The sequence below is a fragment of the Neodiprion virginianus genome, chromosome 3, assembly GCF_021901495.1.
Source record: "Neodiprion virginianus isolate iyNeoVirg1 chromosome 3, iyNeoVirg1.1, whole genome shotgun sequence".
NCBI lineage: Eukaryota > Metazoa > Arthropoda > Insecta > Hymenoptera > Diprionidae > Neodiprion > Neodiprion virginianus.
In genome coordinates, this window is record NC_060879.1 from 29189210 (window position 1) to 29215299 (window position 26090).

General features: G+C 42.3%; 1 protein-coding gene across 2 annotated transcripts in view; it reads left to right on the forward strand.

The window, feature by feature from the left end:
- LOC124300486 (lachesin-like) overlaps positions 1-26090 on the forward strand; it is a 137848-nt gene that overhangs the window by 62941 nt on the left and 48817 nt on the right. Inside the window, exon 1 of one of the 2 annotated variants that reach the window (XM_046754652.1) lies at positions 10427-10545. The exons of the other annotated variant lie outside the window; for it this stretch is intronic. Coding sequence (XP_046610608.1) covers positions 10479-10545 — 67 coding nt within the window. The 5' untranslated portion in view covers positions 10427-10478. Of the gene's footprint in view, positions 1-10426; positions 10546-26090 lie in introns of those variants that run through there. 2 annotated transcript variants of the gene reach the window in all.

A 26090-nucleotide genomic window follows, 5' to 3' on the forward strand; every position in this document is an offset into this window, starting at 1 on the left:
AGCAAAAAAGCTCTCCAACACTTATCGAGGGAATTTTGTGCCGCCTGAAGCGTTACGAAATGCTAAATTACGTCAGGTTTATCGACTGCTGCAGCAGCTATCTAAATTATATTTGCAAATACACCGGCGTTGAGTGAACGGACATCTGCCGTTATGAATCTGGGATGAAACCTCGCAGGTTTCCGATTGGTCTACAGTCGATAATTCCACCGTTACCCTCTTATCATACCCATTCCTCTCTCGATCATCACCCATTGTCTCTTAACTTCCCTGGGCGGAATCGCAGCTACACTTTTCTCGGGAGTTTATTGGACAGCAAGTGGACGGCAAGCGGAAGATAATAAATAATGCATTCGCGGGTGGCGGAGACCCGTCCGGACCGTGGCACAACGGACAAGCCGTGCACCCTCGTCGTTGGCACGAGCAAAAGACACACAGAATTCGGTGATATAAACAGAGCGGCGAGGGGTGAGAACGGCGCAATTTTCTCCTCGCATCAAAGGACAGAAATAGAAAATTGGAGACAACGTGGAAGCGGAGAAAGGGGGGAAGAAGTGCGTTTGTCAATGTCGCGGGGCGTTTAAAGCTGCCCTTCGAAACGGATTGAGTGAGTCACAGCTGATGGGAAATGTACGAAGATAAAATGAGCGAGTAAAGCGGAGGGTAGGACCAAGGCTCGGAACTGAGAAAACAAGACGAAGAGAAGCGTCAGACAGACCAAGGGTTTCGGGATAAAAGTGACTGACCGGAATGAGTCAGAGGCTCGAGTGTCTCGGATCCCGGCGGGTCCATGGCGATTAAGATACCCGCTGCATACCGGAGCATGAGCTTTACGGAAAGCCGTGGCAAGTATCCGAGGAATGTCTGAGCATAACGCGGAGGAATTTCCAGCATCAACTCCTGATGCTATCGGAACTACTTACAATTAATTGCTCTAGTTAATATAATCGCGGTGTTTAAGCCTGCATTGTGACGACGCCCTTTACAGAAGCCTCGGCTCTCCGCTCGGGTCTAATGCTTCCAAGTTTCGCTGCTATAGCTGCCGTACGGGGCTGAATAACTGAAAGCAACTCGAACGATTTTCGGGCAGACAAACGCGAGCCGAGAATTGCACATGTCTGAGTTGCAGGGAAGAAGTAACGCCACACGACCGATACAAATTTCCAGTTGCAGCGGGTTCGTGGCCCGCGGGACTCGGCATTAAATATTTAGCCTCATAGTCGGTGTAAAAATTGCACGGTGGGTACACGGAGGGGGCCTCTCCTCGGAGTTGGAAAAGAAAAAAAACAATAAACCGGGAGACGCCCTGGCCGCGCTGAGGAGGCCGAAGAACCTCGAGGGCAATATAGACTCGTAATAAGGCTGTGAGAGCAATATCATATTTATGGGATCTATAAACATTGATCCTATGGAACTTGATGTTTGCAATAAACGAGATTTCCTCATCATCGATATATATATCGTGTATATATATATATGTATAAAATATTATATATATTTTGCGCTTCAGATGGCATTTCGACGTCTATACAGGCTTACTCGCGCGAATTACCAAACGGATATAATTTTTATTAGCTACTATTATACTCTCCTTCCCTACATTTATTTCAATAATACGCTGACCATGCAGAAATCAAACGGGGTTACGCGCTCTTCCGACCGATTCTAAATTAGGTTTTGCTTCAAACGAGAATTGTCGTTGTCGTGGAATCAAAATCTTAATCGGGTTGCTCGGGCTTGTCGTCTGGGTATAAAGCGTCGAAGCGAAGGGAAGAAACAGGTAAAGGAACGATCTGCAAGGTGCACTTTATGTTGCCGGAGTTGATTTTCGTTCAAAATGTATAAATCCTCTCGTGAGCAATGAAAAATATATAGCTATTATCCAATTTTAATGTCACACGGCCTGTTCGACTCTCCTGGTGAGAAAACTTCACACACTACACTAAACTTGTTACGAACAGAATATGTAGCCCCTAAAATTACTCTACTTGCGGTAACGCGCTTTCGATGTTCAGGTTTGAACTTTCATCAAAAAATCATGTTCCGTTCGCGTACTTTCTACAAAAAGGACAGCAGCTAATTTTCTCCGCAACTCTAAGAAGCGTAATATTCGGAAAGATTGTGCTCATATCGATTCCGCGCGGTGTGAGTGTATGCGTCCAGTACGGTAATTTTGTATGCAAGGTGTACGGTGGGTTAAAGTTTTTGAAATGAAAATGATGAAACAAACCTGTTTGGGGTGAATTTGTACATAAGATCGCATCGAAACGCGGTAATGTAGCGAAGAGTTTACTCGAAAGGTGAAAAAGTTCCTTTTTTAAATGTGATCAGCTTTTTCAGGGGATGTATCCGGCTGCGTCAGCCCCTCTTATACAAGTCTAAAATTCAGCCTCAACGAAAACAGTTTATCGAGACCATCAAACGAAGTTATCGATTCGATAAAGAAAGCTATCCATGGCCCTCTTCGCTCCCTAATCCTTCGGCAAAGCTATTATCCAGGAAAAGCTAGTCGAACATCCGATTAGGAAAACCGAACATAAGTTACTTCCGCTCCAAACTCTCGTATCCGTTGTGATCCATTGTAGAATTGTCTTTTTATCATTATGTCATTGCGTTTTCGCAGAGACAGCAAAGTCGACGCGGTATATATATATATATATATATAAAACCGAAGGTGCCCTAAATGGAGGTCTTTTAGAAGAGCTGGCGATTTCAGTACCGATTTCGCTATTCGAGATAATACAGTCTTTGCCAGCAGTTATACCTACCACTAAGCTGAATTCGAGCCGATTAAATCCTAGATTACTGAAAATAATAAATACTACAGGATTGCACGTAAGACTCGAAGGCACGTTTTATCAGTCACGTGATGCGTTTCAATTGTTCCTGGTTCGAAAAATATATCGAATTATTGATTTATTAACAAGAACGTCTTCTACTGGAAATATCAAGTGGAACTTTAGATCACTGAATTGTTTGAAAATCAAACTTCACAGCCATCGAAGCTAATCAAAGATTTTTCATCTACACGTAATAAATGTGGTCACAAACGTATCAATTGATGCCCACACACGGTTCTAGGGTGGTCAAAAATGGTCAGTCTACTCCGGTCGTTAGTATATACCTATGTGCCTGTGAAACGTGAGGCGCGACTGAAATTTTGAGCAACGTAACGTACTTTTCTCCTTATATCGAACGCGAGAGCCCCGCGTATGTTCGTTGTCGGGTATAAATGGCGGGCGATTCCGGATTGACAAAGCTTTATATATTAATTTTGTTAAAAAGAAAAAAAAAGTGCTTCTCGGTTCTCCTCGGTCGGCAGGTATAAATGAACGTGTTACACGAAGCATGACCTAGAACGTCGGTCGCAGCTGCGGCTCTAGCTCACCCGTTTATTCTTTATGGAATGATGTCAAAAATACATTAATTAAATCATTATGGTTGTATATCGCTTGTATTATATCGGTCACGACGCGCGCTCATACGGCGTTTAAAAGCGCTATACTTCCGTTGACAAATGGCTCAGCGAGAATTGTAGTTTCTCGGCATAGGAAGCTCGCTTTCGACAAAGGAGCTACAGCGGTGAAAGAGTAATACAATGGAACTTGATTTCATTCTGTATACCCTTACAATTGCGCCAAGGGTATAGTGCCTTCGGAGGCGAATTAATATCGCGTGATTATTTCACGTGTCCAATAATTCTCAGGGAACATTGGAAGTATTTTCAGTTTCGGTGAAATGAAAGAAATTTAAAACACAATGAACGGCGAGGGTCGCTTGTCCCTGCTGATTTGAAAACTCGGCCCTTGAACCATTACACGCATAGGGAATGGTGGAAATTCTCGTAATTGATGTATGCACATACCTTCGTGGCGTGCGTGGACGGCCTGTTACCATGCCTACGTATAGGAATTTTTACTCATTGCCACGCGTGAAAGGCGATGACGGGGTGTGAAAATACGCGCGATTCACGCTCCGCGATGTTTCGCCCATACGCGGGTATGGCCTAGCAATTTGAAATCGGTCCGACCGGCGCGTCATCGTCGTCGTCGTCTCTGCAGTCATCCATTGGTGGTTTCATTTGCGTTGATAATGGAGTTGAGCTGTAGCACCGGGCCATTGTTGAAATTTTTAGTGCCGGCATCACCGGGTGGTATAAATGCTGCACCTACATTTGGCCCCGTGAACTTTTTGTCGCGCCGGGCAAATTGTTTGCTTTGAATGTTTCGTCCGGCGAAGAATACCTGCAGCGACGTCATTCGGGATCGGGCTTATTGTTACACCATTGTATTGTTTCAGGGATGACCTGCTGTTTCGTACCGCCCATACCGCGTGCCTTCAATTTTACAATGGATACTCCCAAGTCCGGGGTGGAAAGTCAAAGTAAAAAAACAAAAAAAATCAAACAAGAATTAACCACCGCGATGTGGTGACATTTTTCCCCCGAAAAAGTTCGGAATCTCGACTTCGCTAGGAATTCACACAAAATTGTTCTTTGCCACAAATTGATATATATGCGTATAAATACTGAACTGCTGATATTTGCTGCGAATTCATGGGTGAATCTGAAGAGACTCTGCTTGCAATTTATCAGAATTACGTGAGGTCGTTGTCAGAGCACAGCGTCTTCCACAATCCCAGAATCTCGCTTAGCTCGATGATCCTAATTGGCCTCTTGATCGATACCGCTAGTATTCGATCACGAGGCAGATATGATTTCGCGATTATCTGCATCTCACCCCTAAACTCAGTATCATTCGGCAACGGTAAAACGAGAGTATTATACCAACTACGTTGTTCATTCTATTATTCTTCAGAAATTAAGTAAAGTTGTCAATAAAAGTAAAAAATCAAATGAGGACGATCTTTCACATAAAGTAAAACGCTCATCCACTCCCAAAATCTTTCTTTCAACCTGAACAAATCTCTTAGACAGCGCAACGATGGAAAATCGCAAATCTTTTTTTTCATCAAACACCCTAAAGAACATGAAATGAAGTTCATTGCATGACGGATATAAATGAATGTCGTCAATTGATACTTCATGCAAAATAGTAGAATGAAAAAGACAACATCAAATTTGTGTACAACGCGTCGCAAGCCGCGTGTATACATAAAATTTTCGTGTTAATTTATTTATTTACTTATTTATTCATTCAAACCAGCAATTTATATCATATACATACTTGACTTGAGACTAATAGTCCCAAGGACAATAATGTATACCCTGCAGAGACATTTAGCATGTCTGTGCGCAGGACTGGCGAAAGTAGATGGAGAAAAAATAACAAAATAGTTATTTAAAATATAACTAAGAAAATTTATCAACAATAATATAATAAAATATAATATAAAATATAAAATAAAATGATCATTTTTGTTGTAGTTTTTCGGTGCTTGAGTAGTTTCTCTGTGCTATTTGGTAGCTCTTTATTTGACTCTTTATATTTTTTTTTACTACATTCTAATATTTTCAGCTCATGCGTGAGTCTGTTATAGCTCTTTATTCCCTGAATCACATGATTTTTAAAGCCTATAGTTTTGGAGGTCTTTGGTATAGCAATGGTTTTGTTTCTAGTATTGCTTCCCGATTGGGTGTATTTGGTTTTCAAGTCGTCATAATGATATAGCAGTGACTCCAATGTGTAAGTCTCGCGGATGTTTAGAGGTTCCATCAAATCAGCATTATTTCGTGCAATTATCTTCCATAGTCTGTGCTGGACCCTCTCTAGAAAATCTATTACATTTCCGTATGCTCCACCCCATGCTATTATACCATAGTGAGCTATACTTCCAAAAAGTGCATGGTACATCGTTACCAGAATTTTTTTATGAGCCAAATGCGATAGTCTCCAGAAAACGTAGAGCAAATGTCTGGTTTTTTGATAATGTGGTCTATTTGAAAATTCCACCTGAGATGACTATCAAAGATAACCCCTAAGTATTTTGTACTCTGTACTCTCTTTATTTCCATCCCGTTAATGGTAATTGTGAACTCTGTCGAAATGATTACTTGATAAGTCCCAAAAGTGATGAACACAGTTTTTTCTACATTTAAAGTTGATTTGTTGCGTTTGAGCCAGTCTCCAATTTTATCTAAATAATTCACCATTTTGAGTCTTGCTTGCTCCCAAGTTGAGTCGGTGCTAATTATCGAAGTATCATCAGCAAAAGAAACAATACATCCTTGTGGCAATTCATCGAAAATATCATTTATGTATATAACAAAAAGCAGTGGCCCTAAAATTGAACCCTGCGGCACTCCCATTTCAACCTCTGTTTCTTTGCTTTTGGTGCTATTTAAATTTATTGAAATGGCATTCCGTGTTTCAATTACCATTTCAATGAATACCGTTGTTATTGCTATCATCCATGGGTCAAACCTTACCTCCAGTCTACACCGTAATTTACTCGGTAAAATTCTACAGGTTATGATAAATTGTTAGTTCTCATTCGTGAATGACGCTAGACTCAATTCAGCCAGTTTTCCTACTATTCAACATCTTCTCTACCCATCGTGAAAGGTTAACAGGTTTCCGGGAATCAAAGTGCGGCGGATAATCAACTGTCTCAATCGTACGATGCCAATCAAATTATCTGGCACCCTTACAAAGACCGGGCGTAAATTGAACTTCCACAAACTTTCGTCAATAATATACACGTTCTTTTTAAGTTCTCGTTTCATTTGATCCTGTGCAAGTTACGAAGTGGAAAATTAATCAGAGAATGCATTTTGAAGCGATTGTACATGTACGGTGAGTTAGAGGAAAAAAAACATCACGGTATGTTTGACCAATAATAATTGGGTCAATAAATCAGAATCTTTTCATAGCAACAGCAATTTAGCGGGACAGGGGTTGAATAATTCAGGAGATACATTTGCATTAAGATTAACGATTCAACTTATCCCACCGCTGTCTCTTATATCCCATTTTGTCCTCGGAGATTTAATTGCACGTAATAAAAAATAAACGATCACGTGCCAATGTATCGAGAAATAATTCGAGATCCAGGCAAAGATGGAAATTTAATTAAGAGTCCGAGGTAAGTTTTAAAACACTGGCTGAACTACAAATAAAGTGAATAAACTTTCAATTAAACTTGCGTCTGTCTAGAAACACGAATGTGGGTATCGTCTTTTAACGTGAATGATTTTCTTCGATAGAAATCAGCACAAATCAAAGTATAGTATTCCATTTCATATACCAGAAGAGTCTTATGTTTTCATCGCAGATTATTCACAGTATTCTTCGATTTTGTCCGAAACAACAATGGCCTTTGAATTTGAAACATTTTCAAAAAGTGTAGAAGCCCGTACAACGATATTCAAAATACCACATTCAACTTTTCGAGCGGCGGTGAAAACCATGAGACTGAGATTCCAATTGTCCTTCTGATTGTGAGTTACGGCGAAACTTGATCAATTGCCGCAAGGCTAAAGGCACAACGAGGACCAGAATTTCCATTAAGATTTCCGAGAGTAACAGATTTGTGCATAATTCATATATTTCCCCGTGAGCCTCCCCCTCAAAATTATAGCCCAAAATCGAATTGCATATCTCTATTCACCGGGCTGATTTACACCTAAGATAACTCGACAATACACCTCCGTGGTATCCCAATAGATCGGTATAGCCCAAGATCGATAGACTTGGTCCCATTGTTCCCGCACTGCCAATTACAACTTCAAGACCTCGCCGACACCTGCGCACATCCCGAGTCTAATCTGCGATAGCAATAGGAGCGGAAAATTAAGAGAGAGAAAGCTGCAAGATACGCGAGGTGATTCAATTAATTATAATACGAATGTTCGAAACTTTCGCGCTTTTGCCAGGCAAATTTTTTCAGTTTCGCGAAGAATTTTCCAGAGCTTTTCTTTGATCTGCGAAAGGATCAATCGACTCTGCTCACGACGGCAAGTTTACGTATGTAGTGATACGACGTAGCGAAATGAGGAAATTAACGACTAGTCATTTTGCCACAGTTCCCGTACACGATGATCAGGAAAGTTAGCCGGAATTATATTATCGCGGCTTAGAGCAGGGGAGAGAGATCGATTTTTGGTGGATATTTATGGGCTTGTAGTGTCACGAAATATCTTACGCGTCCGGGCTATAAAAATATCTCTATAAAAACACTTTTGCCAATTAATTTCACCGCGGTCTACGTTGATACAACAATATTACACCGCGCGCTCCAACCTCGAGTCCCTTCTGCACGTTTTTATATCAAATATTTTTAGCAAACATGCGACATTAGCTTTCGGTAAACACTTAATAATGATAACGCGTCAATTCTAACGACACGCGGTAAATACAAATGTGCCGTATACGTGTATTTATGTATTTTTCTCGCTTATATAGCACAAGGCTGCAGAATCTGGTTTCGGGTAAAATATTAAGCACGTAATATAACCTTATTCCTTCCATATTCCCATCGACGCGAAGATGTTTCCAAATCTTCCAAGAGCTTGCAAGCGTGCGCGGATCTATCGGCACCCGTTCGCTGCAACGTAGCACGAAATGAAAAATGAAGTAAACTAATGAAAATAAAAAGTAAAAATATAAATTAAATCGAGCGTACGGGAGCCACACAACGCTTGTCAGCCTGATGAAATGTGAAAATAACATTTTCCGAGCGACGATGCAAATCCAAACTCCCCGAAGGCATGCCACGGGTAGCGAGGGTACAGCTGCCTGTAACGAGTTTACCCTAGCAATAAACGCGTACGAGAGCCCGACGCGACGCGACGAGCCCTGGAGTACGAAAACTGTACGTTCTTCGGCAATGCTGCATTACACAGATAAAATTAAACGAGATTAGAATATCGAATTCGTTCCTATAAATTGGACCAACTCTGACGGAGGAGCCTGGAATTGCAAGTACTGAAATAATACATTGCCGATTCTACGCTCTGCAACCCCGTTATCCGATGCCCAACGGAGCTCGGCTCTCGCTGCAATTTCCCTCGCATACGTATTAGTCCGGTAAAATACTTTTCACTCTTCAACTATTCGCCATTCAATCACAAATGTTGGATGCCCGATGATATCCGGATATTTATCAATGCTATAAGTACTGCTGTTTATATATTTTGCAATTGTCTCTGCGGCTAGCGAGCGAATTTTTAATAATGGAAGCAGCTGTACACCGTTTTCATGAGTTTCCTGAATTCTTGCCCAACAATTTCACCTTATCAGTCATACGTTTCTCAACTCAATATTTTAACTTGAATTTTGTTACCGGGGGATTTTGGGGTCGCTGATGACGAATCTTGAGTCAGAATTTCATCATTTCTAAATCCAAGGTAGCGCATCCTTTATGGCGGAAATTAGATTTTTCCATATTTTAATAGTCATACGAAGTAACAAACATCATTCGAAGTTGGAGATAAACTGCGATAAGGCTGGGACACGGCAATTTTTGAGGTGGGACGTTGAGCATCCCACTGTGACTGAAAGGGTTGACCAGAATATAATTAGGTCAACCAATTCAGCTGTACAGAAACATCCATTAAATTTCAACTGTCTCATTTCTCAACGGTCTCAAACAATTTGGAATATTTATAATCATTACCAACACTTTGTTCACATATAAAATGACATCTATGGCTTTTATTTAGAAGGTGATTAATAATTGAATCACGCGATTGTCAGAACGAGAAAGAATCGTAATCGTGCGGAGAAAATGCGCTTATTCCCGCGTGGCCACTTTGCCCTGGTCTTCCCTGTATTACGTGCACTCCGTTATTCAAAGTAGTTTAGTTTTTATTCAATTTCAGTTTCTCCTCGGTTCAGCCGCGTCGCCGCGCAGCCTCCGTTAGGTCTCTCGCATAGACGATCGTCGAAACGTCTGTGCAGGGCGAGGAAGTTGGCGACAGAAAAGTGATAAAAATAAAGGAAGAATAAGACGGTGCCGTTCGGAACAAGAAGAACCTCGAGAAAGTTTGATGCAGAAAGAGAGAGAGGCGTTACAAGAACCCTATCCCTCCGGTTGGTAATGGGGTTTCGCTCTCGCGAGCGGATTGCGTTTTTCAAAAACTGGTCCGAAAGAAGAAACTTTGCACCGGCGAGGTTGACCCCGGTTTAAAATCAGCCTTCAGCACCCCGCGAAGCAGGGTGTCCATTAGCGTCGCCGACGGTCGCGGCTGCGAGTAGTAGGTACTTATTGTTGGTCGTTGTCCTGGCGCTCCTGCAGCTTGCAAGCAGCCAAGTGGAGCTGAGGCCGAAGACGGTCAAGGGATGGCCGACGAGAGAGCTTGCCGTGTCCGTCCGAGGCTTCGGCTCTACGAGGAAGGCGGGTCCCGGAGTCGCGATGGCGGAGGGCACGTGAACCCTGAGCGCATGCGAGTTGCCTTAACACAGAAGGAGAAGAGGATCGCGATTTCGCCCCCTCGTGCTGAGCGCTTCCGTCAGTACGCTCCGAGGCCCCGGCGCGCCAAGTGTCGTTGTCGTTTCGTGTGTTCAACTTCTAGATGGATGTCGCCGATCCGATTTCTCGCCGCAGCCTTCGCTGTCGTCCTAACTTCCGCACCTCGCGTGGAAGGTCAGTGTTTTCATTTTTTAAGTGAAAATTGCGGTTCAGTTAAAGTCGGTAACGTCGCAGACTCTCTCCTTTTCGAGAAATTCTTTCCAATGTTCGAGAAATGGGAGTGAATTTTTTCATAGGTGGAAAATGTACAAGTCGCAAACTTTTATTCTTCACCCTTCGCATGGGAAAATCACCCTTTTGTCGGGAACGTTGAAAACAATTTTATCGGAGGTGTCAATCGATGGTGGCGCCTCAGGATTTGAGGGAAGTTCGAATCTACTTTTGCGTTTCGCGCTGCAAGTTCTTCCCGCCTAATTTTCGACACACTATTTTGAGTCGTTCGTTTCGCACGAAAATACATTTTAGCGCAAAATTTTTCGGTCAATTCGGTCATGGTATGTGAAAAGTTACGTGTCTGGAGGTGGTAACGAGTTAACAAGTTTAACAAATAGTATCAATGTGAAATTATTACCAGAGCCATTATCAACGAACACGAAAAACTTTTAAACTTAAACTCTGACGGTATCATAGGTAGCGGAAAATATTATAGTAAACAATCTGCGTTCAGTTGACAATGAAAACAAATTTCACATATCTAACAACAAGCATGCATATTGCATATGTACGTACGTACAACGTATACACACGCGTTCTATTTCTCGGAGAGAATATCGACTTTCGAATCGAACTTGGAAGGCTTTTCCGTACCTGAGTGAAAGCTTTGCATCAACCTGTTATGCCCATGGAATATAGATTCAACGGTTCAATTCCATCGGTAGCCAAGTGCACGCGAATGAATGTGCGCCTGAGTAAGTGCGCATATCAATGTGCACGGTGGTTCCGATAACATTTTTTGGCAACGAAAGAGGGTAGAACATCATAAACTGAAGATCTCGCAGTTACATCGCATCCTTTTTCATCAACTCTGTTATTTTCAAGCAGCCACTCTGCGGGCTGTGTAATAGTTTTTATCGATTGCGCAGAACGACAAGTGTGATAAAATGAAATTGAAAAACACTTGGGGTCATTTTTGACGATGCCTCGCAAACGTGCAGAGTCAAGTCGCGAGCAAAATGAATTCAAAATTTTTCAGTTTTGGAGTGCGTTGCTTCTGTCCATAATTGACTGGTTCAATAGGTTTCAGCCCGCATTGTTCTGCTTGCGCCCCATTGAATGTGATACAGCGTATTGACGAGAGGCCATTAATATACAGATCACTGCGCCGTCCTCGTACCTACATGATCGGCGGATCCAGCAAACGACGTTGAATTGAAACACGTTCAATGATGTGATCCGTGCATCGACAATACCCGATCGACCCAAAGGGGCGACGGTTTTAATTGACACAAAGGTTCTTTGTTCGTTTGTTCGTTTGTTCGTTCGTTTTTCTTTTTTTCGTTTTGTATCCCGTTTTCGTTCTTCTTTTCTCTTCAATTCCCCTCTTTATCTCAATTTTGCACTTTTGAGACGAGTTTCGGAGGCTGTGCCTCACACGAGAGATTCATTACCGGGCAAACAGTCGTCCTGACCACGTAATGGGAAAGTTCAGGCTGTCAAAAGTGCACTTCCGCGAGAATTGTGCTCAAAGTTTGAAAGCTCGCGTAGCGTACTTTTATTTTTATTTTTTTCCCAACGGATGAACTCTCCGTCAATTCGTTGTTCTCCGCACAATTCCGTTGGAGAGTTTGCCGTTGAGTAGGTATAAAGATCAAGCCGAAGGAACCGCGGCAACGTTTCTTTCGAAATACCTCCGGAGATGAACGCGAGATATTTTGATGCGAGGGATCTAAATCTCCTCTACTCCGCAGTCAACCCCTAAAATTCTTTCGGAGATATTTTTTTTCCCATGAATCCTTCCAGGATCCATCTCCGCTTCATCGTCCTCATGAATTCCTAATTCTTTCTCTTTTCAAACAACAAACCTCGACGCTTCCGGTGATATCTCACGTTTTTCCCCTTCGCTCGGAAGCGAAGCGCGCAGCGTTCTCGCTTGTCGCACAGTCAATTTTCGCTTGATCACTTATCGATCATTTATCCCGTAACTTCGAGCGATCCGTAAACGCTGACGGAGATGCAACTCCGGCGAATTGACAACGGCTCTCTTCCGCGTCGCGTAAATAAACACTCTGCACGGATATTTCGACCGCGCCGCGTACCTGCAGCAAATTCTCATTCGCGTTTCAAGACCGCTGAATAAACTATGCGCACAATGAAGTCTGCTTCGAATACGCTCTTCTATGTGTGCACCACCAGGCATTCCACTTCGTTTATTCCCGTCTCTCGTATAGGGTACACAGTATCATACGTGTACGTGCATAGCTCGCGGTTCATGTTAAACATTTCGCGATGTCGAGGATAATCAGAACATTTCTTTCTCGCGAAATATAAATGGGTGTAGCTTCGATGCGCGCATATTACACGTCATTATACCAGCGTGGAAAAATTTAATAACGAGTATCCTCGACTATGGAGAGTCGAAAAAGCTGTATTCATCTGCGAGATATGTACTTACCTTCTAGCTGAAATTCACCCCTCACCGCCACGACTGATCCATCCTCTCCCTCACTTTGAATCCTATAAAAGTTTTTCTTGTGAAAATCATTTCGCGTTAACATTTGACATTTCCGAGCAAATCTTTCTCCTCTTTTTCAGTCGTCAATCTATGAGACAGTAGCTCGAAACAGGTCGATTTTATTCTTTTCAATTCTTTATCTCGTTTATTTCAAGCATTCTCTCCTACTGATAACTTACTCAGTCCAAATCGTAATTAAAAATATTTCAGCCGACTGATCATTGTCCCGTTTTCCGGTAACTATTGACGGATTCAGGAGAAATGCTCGTATAAGCCGGTAGATAAGAAGCCGGTAGAATCAATACGGCAGATCTAGCTTGTAGTCCAATACGTGATCTCAAGGTTTCAAGGCAGAGAGAAGAAAAGGCATGAAAAACTTTTCACCGCCTTTCATCATTCCAAAGAAATCATATCTGTACTACTAAAACTTGAGGGTAGGCCACCCAAGTACCACCCAACAAACTCCAAACGTTTTCCACGAAAACGAGTTTGAAAATACGGAGTGGGCTCAGCGACTATTTATGAAATATATAAAGTCGACGGTGGGGATATTCTGTCAAGTTGCCCGTCAGACAACGTTGCCTCTGTTCTCACGCTTACGGCACGTCTGTATACATACGAGTATATAATGTATACATACTTGTTAATATGCCGATGGTTGCGTCAAAAGCATATACATAAACATATATTACATATTAATTTTCGTGAGCACCGCATATATTTGCATCTTTTATTGTTACACCGCACACCTGTTAAAGAGTTGAACCACAGTATCCTGCCTATTAGTGACCATTGTTGTGCTTAAAAGTTACTCGGATTAAACCGAACAGAGTCTTTTCTGCATTGGCTTTGTCAGTTTTGTCACAATTTTTTAAAAATTCATTTATTTTCCCGCATACGGTTGGGAGCTACTTCAAAAAACAGATTGTAATGGTTTTTGGTTTTATTACTACGACCGTGAGCGTGAAAAATTCCACTTTCATTATTCGATTCAGAAGGGCGTAAACAAAGAAGCGGTATCAACGTGTCAAAACTGTTATATTTGTAGGGGAAGTTTTATCGCGTACCAGCCTACATTAACACGACAAGGATTACCTTTGATCAGCAACACCGTCTGGCTCAATTGTGCATGTAGTATACATATCCACCCCACTTCTGGCGTATACGTATATACTGTGTATGTATATACGGGGGTCGGGGTTAGCTGTTTAAGCTTCCGCGTTCAGCGTATAATAATTTTATCTAATCCCGTAATCTACGTTACGGGGCGTCGTTCCGACATTACGGATGCAATGACGAGACTAAATAATGCTTGGCAATTGGAATAAAGAGTCGGATTTAAATAATTCAGTAATTAAAAGAGAGAAACAATCAACGCATAAATTGTTCCCCTCTTCAACAACCTATACCCTCTTGTTTCCACCGGCCTCTGCTCCAAGTTGTCTTCGGAAGATTCATTATTCCACAAGCAATACCTCGTCTCGTTAAACAATGAAACAATATATACATACACAATTACGTATGGCGTGCGATTCGGATTTCAATCTCGGCGCGAGAAATCGCAGACACAGTGACGTACGCATGCCTGCAATTTTCGAGTCACGGTCTTTTTCGCGTAGTCGCAGGCATCTATTATACTATCATAGTATTCGAACGGTACCCTGCCAAGGTATTTCCGGTAGGGGTTTCGAAGAGTCGGAGGGTGGAGAAGAAAGAGGTCGGGTGTTGGGGCGTGGGGGGAGTGAGAGGGGTAGGAAAAGGGCGGCAGGGAGTCTGCGGACCCGGTCTCGAGAAATGAGATGGAAGAATGAACTTAGTTTATGTAAATAAGGGCGTAATCTCGGCTAAGGCTTTGGAACAAGGTCGACGAGCGCCCTTGCTCTCCGAGTAGGAAACAAAGAGGCAGCTTGGCGGTACCGGAACAAGGCGCGCCGCCTTGTCGCCGACTAAAACGACTTGTATTATTGCATTTCCTCGGTAGCAGGAGCCGGGAATGAGCGAAGATCACCATCTCCAAAAGTTCGCGAAACCTCCCTTCGAGTCGGGATCGCGTGCCGACACGACGACTGACGGGGCCTTCTGCTAAAAGAGACGCGCGTCATTCCTCGGAACAACCGATCCGCGAAGGCGATAAATTTTTATTACGTTAAAATCCTGTTCATTCCACGAATAAATATACGTCGAGGTATAAGGCGCCCGCGATGCTACCAGCATCGCCGTTCCGCTTTACTGCCGATATTAGTTTTTGTATCTGCACGTTTGAAAATATAACTGTCTGTGAAAAAAATACCATTCAATTTTACGACGAGGCTATTAACAGCCTTTAACGCTTTGCTTTACGCGGAAGGGACGTCGAAAGAAGAGAGAGAGAAAAAAAAGTTGAAGTATGGACGCAAGGAGGAAAGAAAAAAGTAATGCAAATATACTGACAACGGGAAAAAAGACTGTTCGGCAAAACGAATGTTTTCTTTCTGGGTTGTGGAAAAGAAGAAATTATTTCTCGACGTATCCTTGTTTTTTTTATTCACAACGTTAAAAATCTTTCGTTGCCTCGTGAAAGTTTTTTAGCTGCCACAAAATTGTTATTGTTTTTTTTTTTTTTTTAACAACTCGCAAAGTAATATTTCGTTGCACCAATTACCGTTTTGCTTTACAGTGTAGTTCTTTCTTTCCGGGTGAAAATCAGTCTTTGCAATCGGTTGCGGTGATGTGACCATTTTTTTGTATTCATTGTACTCACGTTGTTTTCAGCAGTATAATTGCTGCTAAATTTTTCATACGTCTCTATATGCTATACATCGAGTGGATTATGAAGTCTGCAATTAGCGGGCGCCGATGATAATTAAAACTTGCAAGTGCTTAGAGTACACATTCAATTATGGTGTAATTATTTTTTGAAAAATAAATAATTTTTCTCCGTCGTGATATTGAATGATCTATAGTGGTATTGGTTCATGTATAAATAGTACACGTATCAATGCTAATTGTTATCGCACGGACAGATTACATTTTTGTCATTTTTTAACTGCGAATAATTCTTTCACACTTTAGATAATTTTGACACAAATTGGGAAATCTTTAGCAACTAAATAACAGACTTGTGTTTCAGGGTTTTTAAAGCGACTAATATTAGTCAATTTACATTTCTTCAGTTTAAATTTGTATAAGAATCGCATATCATCGTCATTTTCTCCGTATCTAACTTCACACAGTCTTTGATACTTGCGACATTGCTAATTGGTCACTAAATGGTTCCTTGCCGAAAAACTTTCCAAAATGCTACAGATTCCTTACTCCGACTTATTACTCAATATTATATAGAAAGTTATAAACATATGAATATTAAGCTTCAAAATTTTAATACCTCGGGAGAGTAAATTCTGAAAATTATTGTTGATGTGAAGTAACTTGTTCGGCTCATCGATATAATTTTTAATAATCATTTATTTCCTGTCGTTGATTCTTTTCCTGAATTTAATAAACTTGTATAACATCTAAATACGTTGAAGAGAAACATGTTTCATATAATTGAAAGCTGTGTGCCAAGGGATTGAATACAAGTGGATTTGAAAAATTCCTCGTAAATTGTGGATAGTTTCGGTAGTTTCGAAAAATGTGCAACTCAAAGAAATGAAATTGTCGGAGAATTCATTGAATAAAAGTTTAAGAGGATATGATTTTTATTTATATCACGACTGTAAAGCTTAACTCTCGCCGCAAGCTCCCGGAAGACGCAGGGGCAATGGAAATGAAGGTTTACGATTTCCAAAAGATTCCGGTAATGCTGGCAGCGAGTTATACGACCAAGAAATTGGAGTGAAAATTAGGGCTCCCGTATTAGGGATGGCTTTTTCAAAGCATTTCATTACTTTTGTGCTCGAGAGATCTTCACGCCCTTTCGTCTCGGAACGAGGGACTCGGATGCTTAGCCACAGATTTTGGTGATTTACGGCACCCACCAAAGTATACGGGAAGGGACGAAATGCAATTCTCTCGATTCTCTTATACAGCTGGGACGTTCGTAACCTGCGGCCAAATACCTTTTACAATTTTTTCAAACATCTTTGAAGAACGCCGTTTGAAAACATGAATCCTAATCTGCGTCCCAAATTTTCTTCAACTTCAATTCTGATCTGTAGTTTTTTGGCTGTTGCAGTATTTGTTTGCCTATTTTCCAACCTTGCCAGGCTTTGTAAATTTTAAAGGTTTTGTAGCAAATTAACATTGATCTATAATTCATAAATTTGTAAAATTCAACGGAGGACATAAGTAGAATACAATGAAAACGAAATATTTACGATTTTGAGTTTGATTTTAATAAGATCAAATCATTTGCTACTATTACGAAATTCCAATTATACAGAGATGTCTCATTTTTCAAATTTCAACACTCAATTACACACGGAATCGATTCAAGACTTGTGAAATTTCTAACAATCTCAAAATCCTTGCAAGATTGTCGTTCAAATAATGAGATTTCGACCAGTTTTTCACCGACGACGTACCACGTTGATTTATTTCACCTTTACCGTTTCGGACGTAATGAAAAATCCGCCCTCAACAATGATGTCAAAAATAAAAGCGACAAGCAATTAAACTCTACACCAACAAAGGCTGAAACACCTCCCGGACGACAATCAACAGGGACGAAGCATCGAATGTGGTTGCAGCTAAAGTGCGAAGGGTTGTGACGAGTATATGTTACATCCCCATCTGTATGTTGCACGTTACTCAAGACGAAATGACCCCGGGGCTTGGCGTCGTTCTTGGCGGCAAGCGCTTCGCACTTGTACGTGAAGAGCTCCGCGAAGAGTGACGTGAAGATGACGACTCTCTGCGATAGAGCTCGTTAGCGCGACACGAGAGCGGAGTCGTACGCGTTTGCTAAGCTAACATAAGTTGCGATCCATTGACCCCCTTGCGATTTTCCATGTTTTTATTAAATTGAAAATGAGAGAGACTGCAGAGGCGAAGTAAGTATAAAACTGAATAATCGGTGAGACATTCGTTTCAACTGTTATCGAGTAAAAAATTCTAGGAAATGTAACATCGCTTATAAAATGCGACTCCTTTGAAATAATTCTTTCTAATATTTCTTCTTCATAATCTCTGAGCTTACGAGATGCGACGAGAAATTATTACGATCAGAGTGTGTGAAATTGGCTGCATTAAGTCGGCAAAATACAACATTATGTTACGGGCGAGGTAGGTAAGCAAAGGTATATTCTTGTATATAGGTATGATACGCCCCGTTGGCTCTCGCCTATACGTTAATCTCTTTTTGTTTTGTAACCGTGGACAAATGCAACTAACGTATCGAACTTCCGTCCTGGTTAATTTATAGCCGTGGGATTAGGGGATGAAGTCGTGAGGGAGGGAGGGAGGGAGGAAGGTAGGAGAAAGAGAGAGAGGGCGAGAGAGTGGAAGAGCGGAAAATGGCAATTCTGCACTGCGGGCAACTGCCGCCCGGTTGCCCTCCGGTGAAACGCTTAAAAGGTGACCGTCTACCGGGGTAAAATATCACTACTACCCCGGGTAAGAAATTGTGGAGCGACCCTCCAGAGTTGACAAAAACAAGGCTAATAATGTTGCGCCGAAGCCAGTATCGTTTGTTTGCTACAGGACTCTCCTGACCGATTCGTTCGAATCGTTACCTCCGGAGAGACAAGCCTTTATACCATTGACCGCCACTATATGCCGAGCCTCAAGCTGCTCCCTATACGTATACGGTATACGTACGTCGACGTTTATACCGTTGGTATACGCAGTGGTATATAAATTCTCCTAACGACTTCGCTGATTATTTCGCATATATATCTCTCGAAAAGCTCCGCGGATTCGCGTAGGTTGGCAGATAGACATATATACATGTATGCGCTGTGCATGTATATGTATAGTACTTGTTAGAGAGGTACAACGTTTTATTTTTTCTTCACCCCCTTTGGTTCCGTCGCTATTCTTGTTTCTCTCTCGCTCCTTTTCTCAATTTCTCTTCGCATCCGAAGTGAGACGTCTCTCGACAACTGGGTGTATATGTATTTTGTAGACACGATGAGTTTGCTATTGATTCGATCCGGTGATTAACCAATCTGCACCTGGCTTGAATATACATTCGGTATGAATATTGAATATGTGCGGATTCATTGCGGGATTAAAACCGCGACTTATTTGGTGCGGCGTCGATTAATCTCGTCAGAAGTCAAGCGCACTGTGCACTCGTGTTTTTATGTTCGGGTGATGGCTGATCGCCGGCATGTTATTCGAAAAATGGGGGGGGATTTGAGAATTATCGGTTGGAATTATAGGGGTGTGTATGGGCGCGATGGGGTTTCTCGTTTGCCTGTACGATACGCGAGATGTTTTCACGTCGAGTTACCGGTTCGCATTAAAACCCGAACGAGATGATTCACGTGTGCCCATTGAATTTTCACTGCTACTATGCCCCGGCTCGAAATATTGGTATAACCTCTAGCATCCCGTCAGCTTTCGACGCTTTTAATTGCACGGTACGATGATTGGGAAGCCGATAACTCGGATAAATCTATTAACCGGAATAACACTCCAATGAATGGCTTGTAGGGTTCGATAGTAATGAACTAATTGCTAAAATAAAGCACGTGGTCGATCTTACTGTAGTGCAGGCTGTTTTACTAACAAGACATTTGACAAATCACTTTTTTTATGAATCCAATCTAAGATTACGCTAGCAATATTAGGATTTCTTTTTTTCTGTATTAACTTTAAGCCTCTTCGTAACTCTACTCTGTGTCTTTTCCTACCAGTCCCTTGTACCTAACAATAAGAATCCTTAGGCCCAAAATTTCCCACACACAGTATCTGCAGTTTCTCTTCCTCGCCTGCATTCTAAAGAACTTTTCCACAAACTACGATTTTCCACCTCTACGTACTTCTATCAATCAGCCCCGCACGTCTTTATACATCTACCCACTTCCACCTAGTTTTAGTAAAATAGTGTTTGACAATGTTCAGCAGTCGAACACGAACCGTTAACTCATCTGCATCTCTCTCAATATTAAACAACAGTCTTAGCATTTTCTAAACGCCCCTTGCAGCTATCACTATTTATCTTTCGTCGTAAATAATCATCAATTCATCGTGCATCGAACATTTTTTTTTTCAAATTCTAACCACCCCCGACTTGAAAAATTGCCGCAAGGAAGCTGCGTACTTCGTACCTAAACCCAGTTCCTTGCAGGTAAAGTTTTGCAAACCTTGCCACATTCCATAAGTGGTCAGAGGCCGTAGCGGTGCGCCACTCTTTTATGTTGCCTTTTAAAATCGCCCACCACCGCTGACATTTCGATGTAGTCTCGAAACAGTCTTAGTCTTTTATTCACGTATAATGTTAGTGCCCAGAGGCGTAGTTTCATTCAGACTATAGATACATGTCTACCCACATATAAGTAGGGGTCGGGTGCATGTTGAAAAATACTAGCAATAGTGCTAAAACTCTCAGCCAAGAACTGCGGAAAAAAACTGAAAATGCAGACTACCAAGTCCGTCATCATATATTCACATTAATTGTATGCGAAGTTTGCTAGCGGTCGTGAATCTTTTTTTTTTCATTTTTTGCCAATTAAGAAAGCTGCGAACGCACGATGTTCCTGTTAATTTGAGCTTTGACATTCAACCGCAGATAGAATATTTATCTTCCTTGACGATTAAATAATCATCATCAGTCAAAGACAGAATAATTTTGGTACATTGGAATTCCAAACAGGAAATCACTGAGTCCTGGTTACAGGTACCTACGTTTTGTGTATGTTTTGAAAGCAAGTACGTATAGATTTGTTCGTGATTTTGATATCGTTGATGATCTTCATTCGATAAACCAATCGTTAATTAATATGAGTACTCTATGGATTGAATACGTTTCAATTTTTGTATTAAAAAAAAACCAGCAGAGGTGAAAGCATATTGCCGAGTAAAAACGACGATCCGTACTATATACAGAACATAAGTCGATTATCAACTCATCGGTTTCGGAGAGAATGTTATACTCTCTCCGATGATTTATGAGTTGAAAATTGCCGAGCAAAAGCAAACTTGTGAAATGCGAATCTCGAGAAGGGGTGGAGGTCGGCAAGGGGTAGAGAGCTCAAGCGAAGTTTTATTAATGATAAGAGAAGGGTTCCAGAGTCCATGGAGTAAGTATCCCGTGATCGGCGCGAGGTAAATTCACGTGCGGTTATGTAAAATATATACTTCCCCACCCACGGCAGCCTTGTAAGAACTTACCTGAAAAGTGGCGGGAACACATCGTTAACAAGGGTATCGATTCGGTCTCTGGACTATCGCTAACGTGCATTTGGTGTAAAGTTAATCCTGCTCGTTGAGCGATAACGGAGCCGAGCAATTTGAAATTTGACCGTGATAGCGATTCGGGTAAGGTGGCGTTTATAGGATTTATGATAATGCGCGTGATTCGAATGGGGTTTTACCCGATCCGAGACGGCATTCAGTGCCGAGGTGCAAGTTGTCTCGGAACGAGCCTTTGGTCCGAGGAACGATTTACAGGATCGCGGGGTCGAAGGCCTACGAGCCGAGGGCCAGTGCCGGGGATTCAAGAGCGGTTTCCGCAGCCCGTTGCATTATGGCATCCGTTGCGACCGCGCCGTCCTTCTCATCCCCTTCCTTATCCTTGGTCCCGTCGTCTCGGTCTCACCGCTGAAATACACCCCTGCAACCTGCTACATGCACCCACCAGACTCCGCTAATTAATGCTAATTACCCCAACTAATAAATAACTGCTCGAATAAGCATATCAGTTCCCAACTAACCGGCATGTGATAAGTTGTCCGAGGATCGCAACCCACGCCGCATATCATATTAAATCCTTACGCTTCGTATATCACACGTCACTCGGAAATTTTCCTCGCGTAGTAAGCAATGGATAGTCGAGTAATTATTTCGAAGCGCATGGATTATTACGAATAAAAATGACAGCTTCAGGGTAGACGACATTAGGTTTGAAGGACACGTCAAGAACTCGTGGATGTCCCGTCAAGGTTTCTTACAAGTCTCATTGTCAGTAATTTGCTTTAGTCTTTTTCACGGCTCATAAATTGAACAGTCGAAGTACACGATCTTAAACGTTTTACTGTCTTGAGAAATCTAATCCATTCACTAAAAGTGTCCGATAAGATTTGTAACTAGAATATTCTCGAGTCACGTGTAAAAAAATCACGTACAATGTTATTGCGTGAGAATTTTAAACGTTTTTAAGATGAATATTTCTTAAAGTCTGTATTGGCGTTGTATGTTCGGGAAAGAAATTGGATGCAAATGGTGATGAATGGAAAAGTAATAATTTCGTCAAGAAGGGCGTAAGCTTCGTCAAGCCACGCAACCGTTTGAATGTTATAAATTCAATACCAGATTGGACAATCGCGGGCGGGGTTGAAGTTTCGAACTTGAAAAGTTCCGAAAGCGCCTAGTTCCGAATTATCTGGTGGCGAAACTTGAAGTAAAGAAATCAAACTTTTACGAAATAACAAAGTTTCGAATGGTCGGAAATCCGACGGCTCAAAGTTCCGGAATGCAAGATTCCGAAAATTCAAGTTGCGACAGAGCAGGGTTCCGAAAAGTAAAGTTCCGATGAAGCAAAATTGCTAAAAATAAAGTTTTGATAAAGTAAAATTCCGAAAGTCAAAATATCAACTCGCACAGCGTAGTTTACCCGACGAGTGTGTGTAAAAAATCAGAAAAACCGAAAATCAGAATGACCAAGATTCCCAACGGAAAAAATCGAAAATCCAAATACGTTATGTTATATTGTATAATATACCGGATAAATTGTCCAACGACTGCGTTTTTGACATTTTGTAAGCTCAATAGAATCGAGAGGAAACGTACGCTTAGTTTAGGCTGCATGTGAATTTTTCCAATAATATAACAGATTAAGTTTCAGCGGCGCGGTTCTCCTGCTCGTTAGACTTCCTGAAAGAGAAACTGAATACAACTTCGTATCAGCGTCTGGATATTAAAGTCTAGATTTCACCCAGTCGAGGTATAAAAGAAGCGGAAACGCTAACTGGAACGCTTCAGCTCTGGCGATGACACTTAGCTAAGCGCCAAACTACCTACTTGACACCTGAACAATCTCCTCCAAGCTTTTTCCGCCTCGTACCTCACTGTTTTCAGTCTCGCTATCTACGCGAAGCGTCAAAAGTAACGACCAGCTGTGTATATTCCGTCGAGGTAAAACGAGACAACAGTGCAAGTCCTGCAAATTTTACCAATAGTTAGTTACTTAATTGATTCTAGGTGCGATAATTCGTTATCAACGATACAAGACAGAAACGCCGCCGGTGTTGCGCAAGTCGTTGCAGTTGGTAGAGAAACATTCATTGGACAGAAGTAGGAACTGGCACCCTCCACAATTTTATACTGTATTGATTATTTGCACCAGCTAATGGTTTTCGCCCGATGCGTCAAGTTGAATTAAGCGAGAGATTAGCTCGGGTGGAGAAGAGGAGAAAAAAAAAAGAGAAATTATAAACAAGCGCAAAAATTCAATTTTATTTTCGCATTTTCATTATCTCTGCTCGAGCGGAAAAACGTGAGCTTCTACTCCCGCATGCACAGCTGCCCCCTACATGTAAAACTTTTCTCTGAAACGCGGCGAAAAAAAATTCAACGTTATTTTCGAATTCTTCTTTACACGCAGAGTTGCGTATTCGCTGAACGGAGAAAAAAAATAAAGATAAAAACGCAAACGACCGAGAACAGCGAAAATTCATTAAAGAATTCGAATCGAAGTAATTAGACCTTTTCAGAAACATCTTACAATTACGGAAGAAGAAAAAATGTTTTCTTACAAAGCATAGAGTTCCGATTATAGGCAATAAAATTGAAAAATTTAGACGAATAGAGATTTTTTTTTTCTTTTATTGAAAACTAGATCTCTTTGAAAGTGACTACAATTTATTTCCAGAACTACGGTCTTAATTTACTTACTATCGCTCTTTGAAAAAATTCTCGTGAGATTATGGGTATCCAGGGGCAAAGTTTTTTTTGCCGACAACGCATCGACTTCCCCTGTAGCGCGTCACTTGTTATGCAGATTTGGCGCATGCGTATAATAGGTGGTATACGTGGGTGTAAAATGCTAGACAGACATCGAGGGTCGGGGGTGAAATGTTATAGTTTTCACAGTACAAAGCTGGGGTTGTTGGCCCACATAAGCGTTGGCGACGTTACCGAAAGCTAATGGGCAATAAGTTACAACACGTCTAGACTAGTGTACGAGACGCAAATTGCGCCCCTCCAGGAGCTTGCGAAACCGTAAGAAAATTGAATTTCGCCATGCGTTGCTTGTACTTACGTATGTACGCGGCTGGTGGTGATACACACGTAATCCGCGAACGTCTAGGGGGCCCGGAAGCTTGCAAAGCGCTTGCGAAACTGCGGCGTAAGGTTGCGGCGAAGAGCTTGCACGAGCTCGGTGAACATACTGCAGCTGGTAAGAGCGCGATGGCCGTTTTGCTGCGTGCGGATCGGGCGTCGAAGACTTCAGTGCCGAAGCGTAGGGTCGAAGTTGAGACCAAGTTCGATATTTATTACACTAGTTATGGTAATCCTATCGGGCTCATTACGGTTAATGGGAAAGTTTTTATTTTGAATTTAAGCGACCTTGCGACCTACTTATGGATGCAATATCCCCGAGAGGGGCTAAATTCCCGCCTGCACATAAACTTGGCCCGCTCAACGCGCGTTTTCCATATGAATTTTACATTTTATCCGTTTTTCCCAACGCCGCAGTTATATTACTTCTACAAGTGGAGAATAGAATTACTGCTCCCGCCACTTGACAACTTCCTCTTTTATTTATCCTACTTTTTTTTCCCTCCCCCACTTTTATCCACCAGCCTTTTTCCCCCTACTCTCTTCCCCCGCTCCTCTAGTGGTCATAAAAACCGCTTTTCACGCCGCCGGGCTAAAGCCGCTGCGAAATAATAGCTGCCCATCGAATTTCAGGACGGAAAAAACGGGCGCGAGAGGGTTATTCTCACTGATTCGAGTCAGGAGCTTTGATCGGCTTCTTTACCGTCAACGACGCGTGATCGGGATCGAGGGGCGCGGGAGATACGCAGGCTAGGAATCGGAGCCTTGGATAAATTGCATAAATTATTCCATTCGTTTATACACTTCAATCGGGTCGTGGCTCAATTTGCCGGGGTACTAATAGAGGGTCGTTGCTCCTCCGTCGCGTCGACGCGCGTCGTTTGACGGTGAATGCGGGGGATAAAACGGGTTGGAAATAGCTGAAATACCTCGGACCAACTCGGCACGTAATTTACCGGAGATGCAGGGTATTATTAAAATGAGCAGCTAGTCTAGCAATAATTAGCCCCAGGAGAGCAGCGACTCGAGCAGTATAATAGGCGGATTTGCCGAGGTTCTTTGAGCCGTAACAGACGTCCAGTGATTTCGAGCCAGCGAAAGCTCCGCGGGGGGTTTATATGGTCGGGGCGAGATAAAGACGGCGAGATACTCAAACGGATGCAAACCAGAAAACCGGGAAGGAGAATATAGGGGATGCAAGACCACCGGCATTAATCCAGAATAGGACAGAGCTAAGGGCTCCTGGTCCGCGAGAGGATAACGCGTCCCCGATAAAACTAAGCCGGGTGCGCAACGGAGGCATAAAAAGACCCGGAGTTCCCCGTCTCCGTCACCCCTTCGCCCCCCGGCCCTCCACTCCTGAAACCCGTCCGGGCGTCGCTTCGCAGTGTCGCTAAATTGCTGGAATATTTTCCCGCTCGAAACTAGACCGCTTGACCGCAACGAAGGGCAACGATAAACCTGGGACTAAAGAATGTGCCGGTCGTTCGCGAGGCCACTGGTCCTTGGTCCCGTGATTATTGAAATTTAGGATGTATTCCGCGTGGCTTCGCCTTTCCCCGAACCGCCGACTTTATTTTAATTCATTCCGTCGCCAAATCTCTGCACGCATTCAATACAC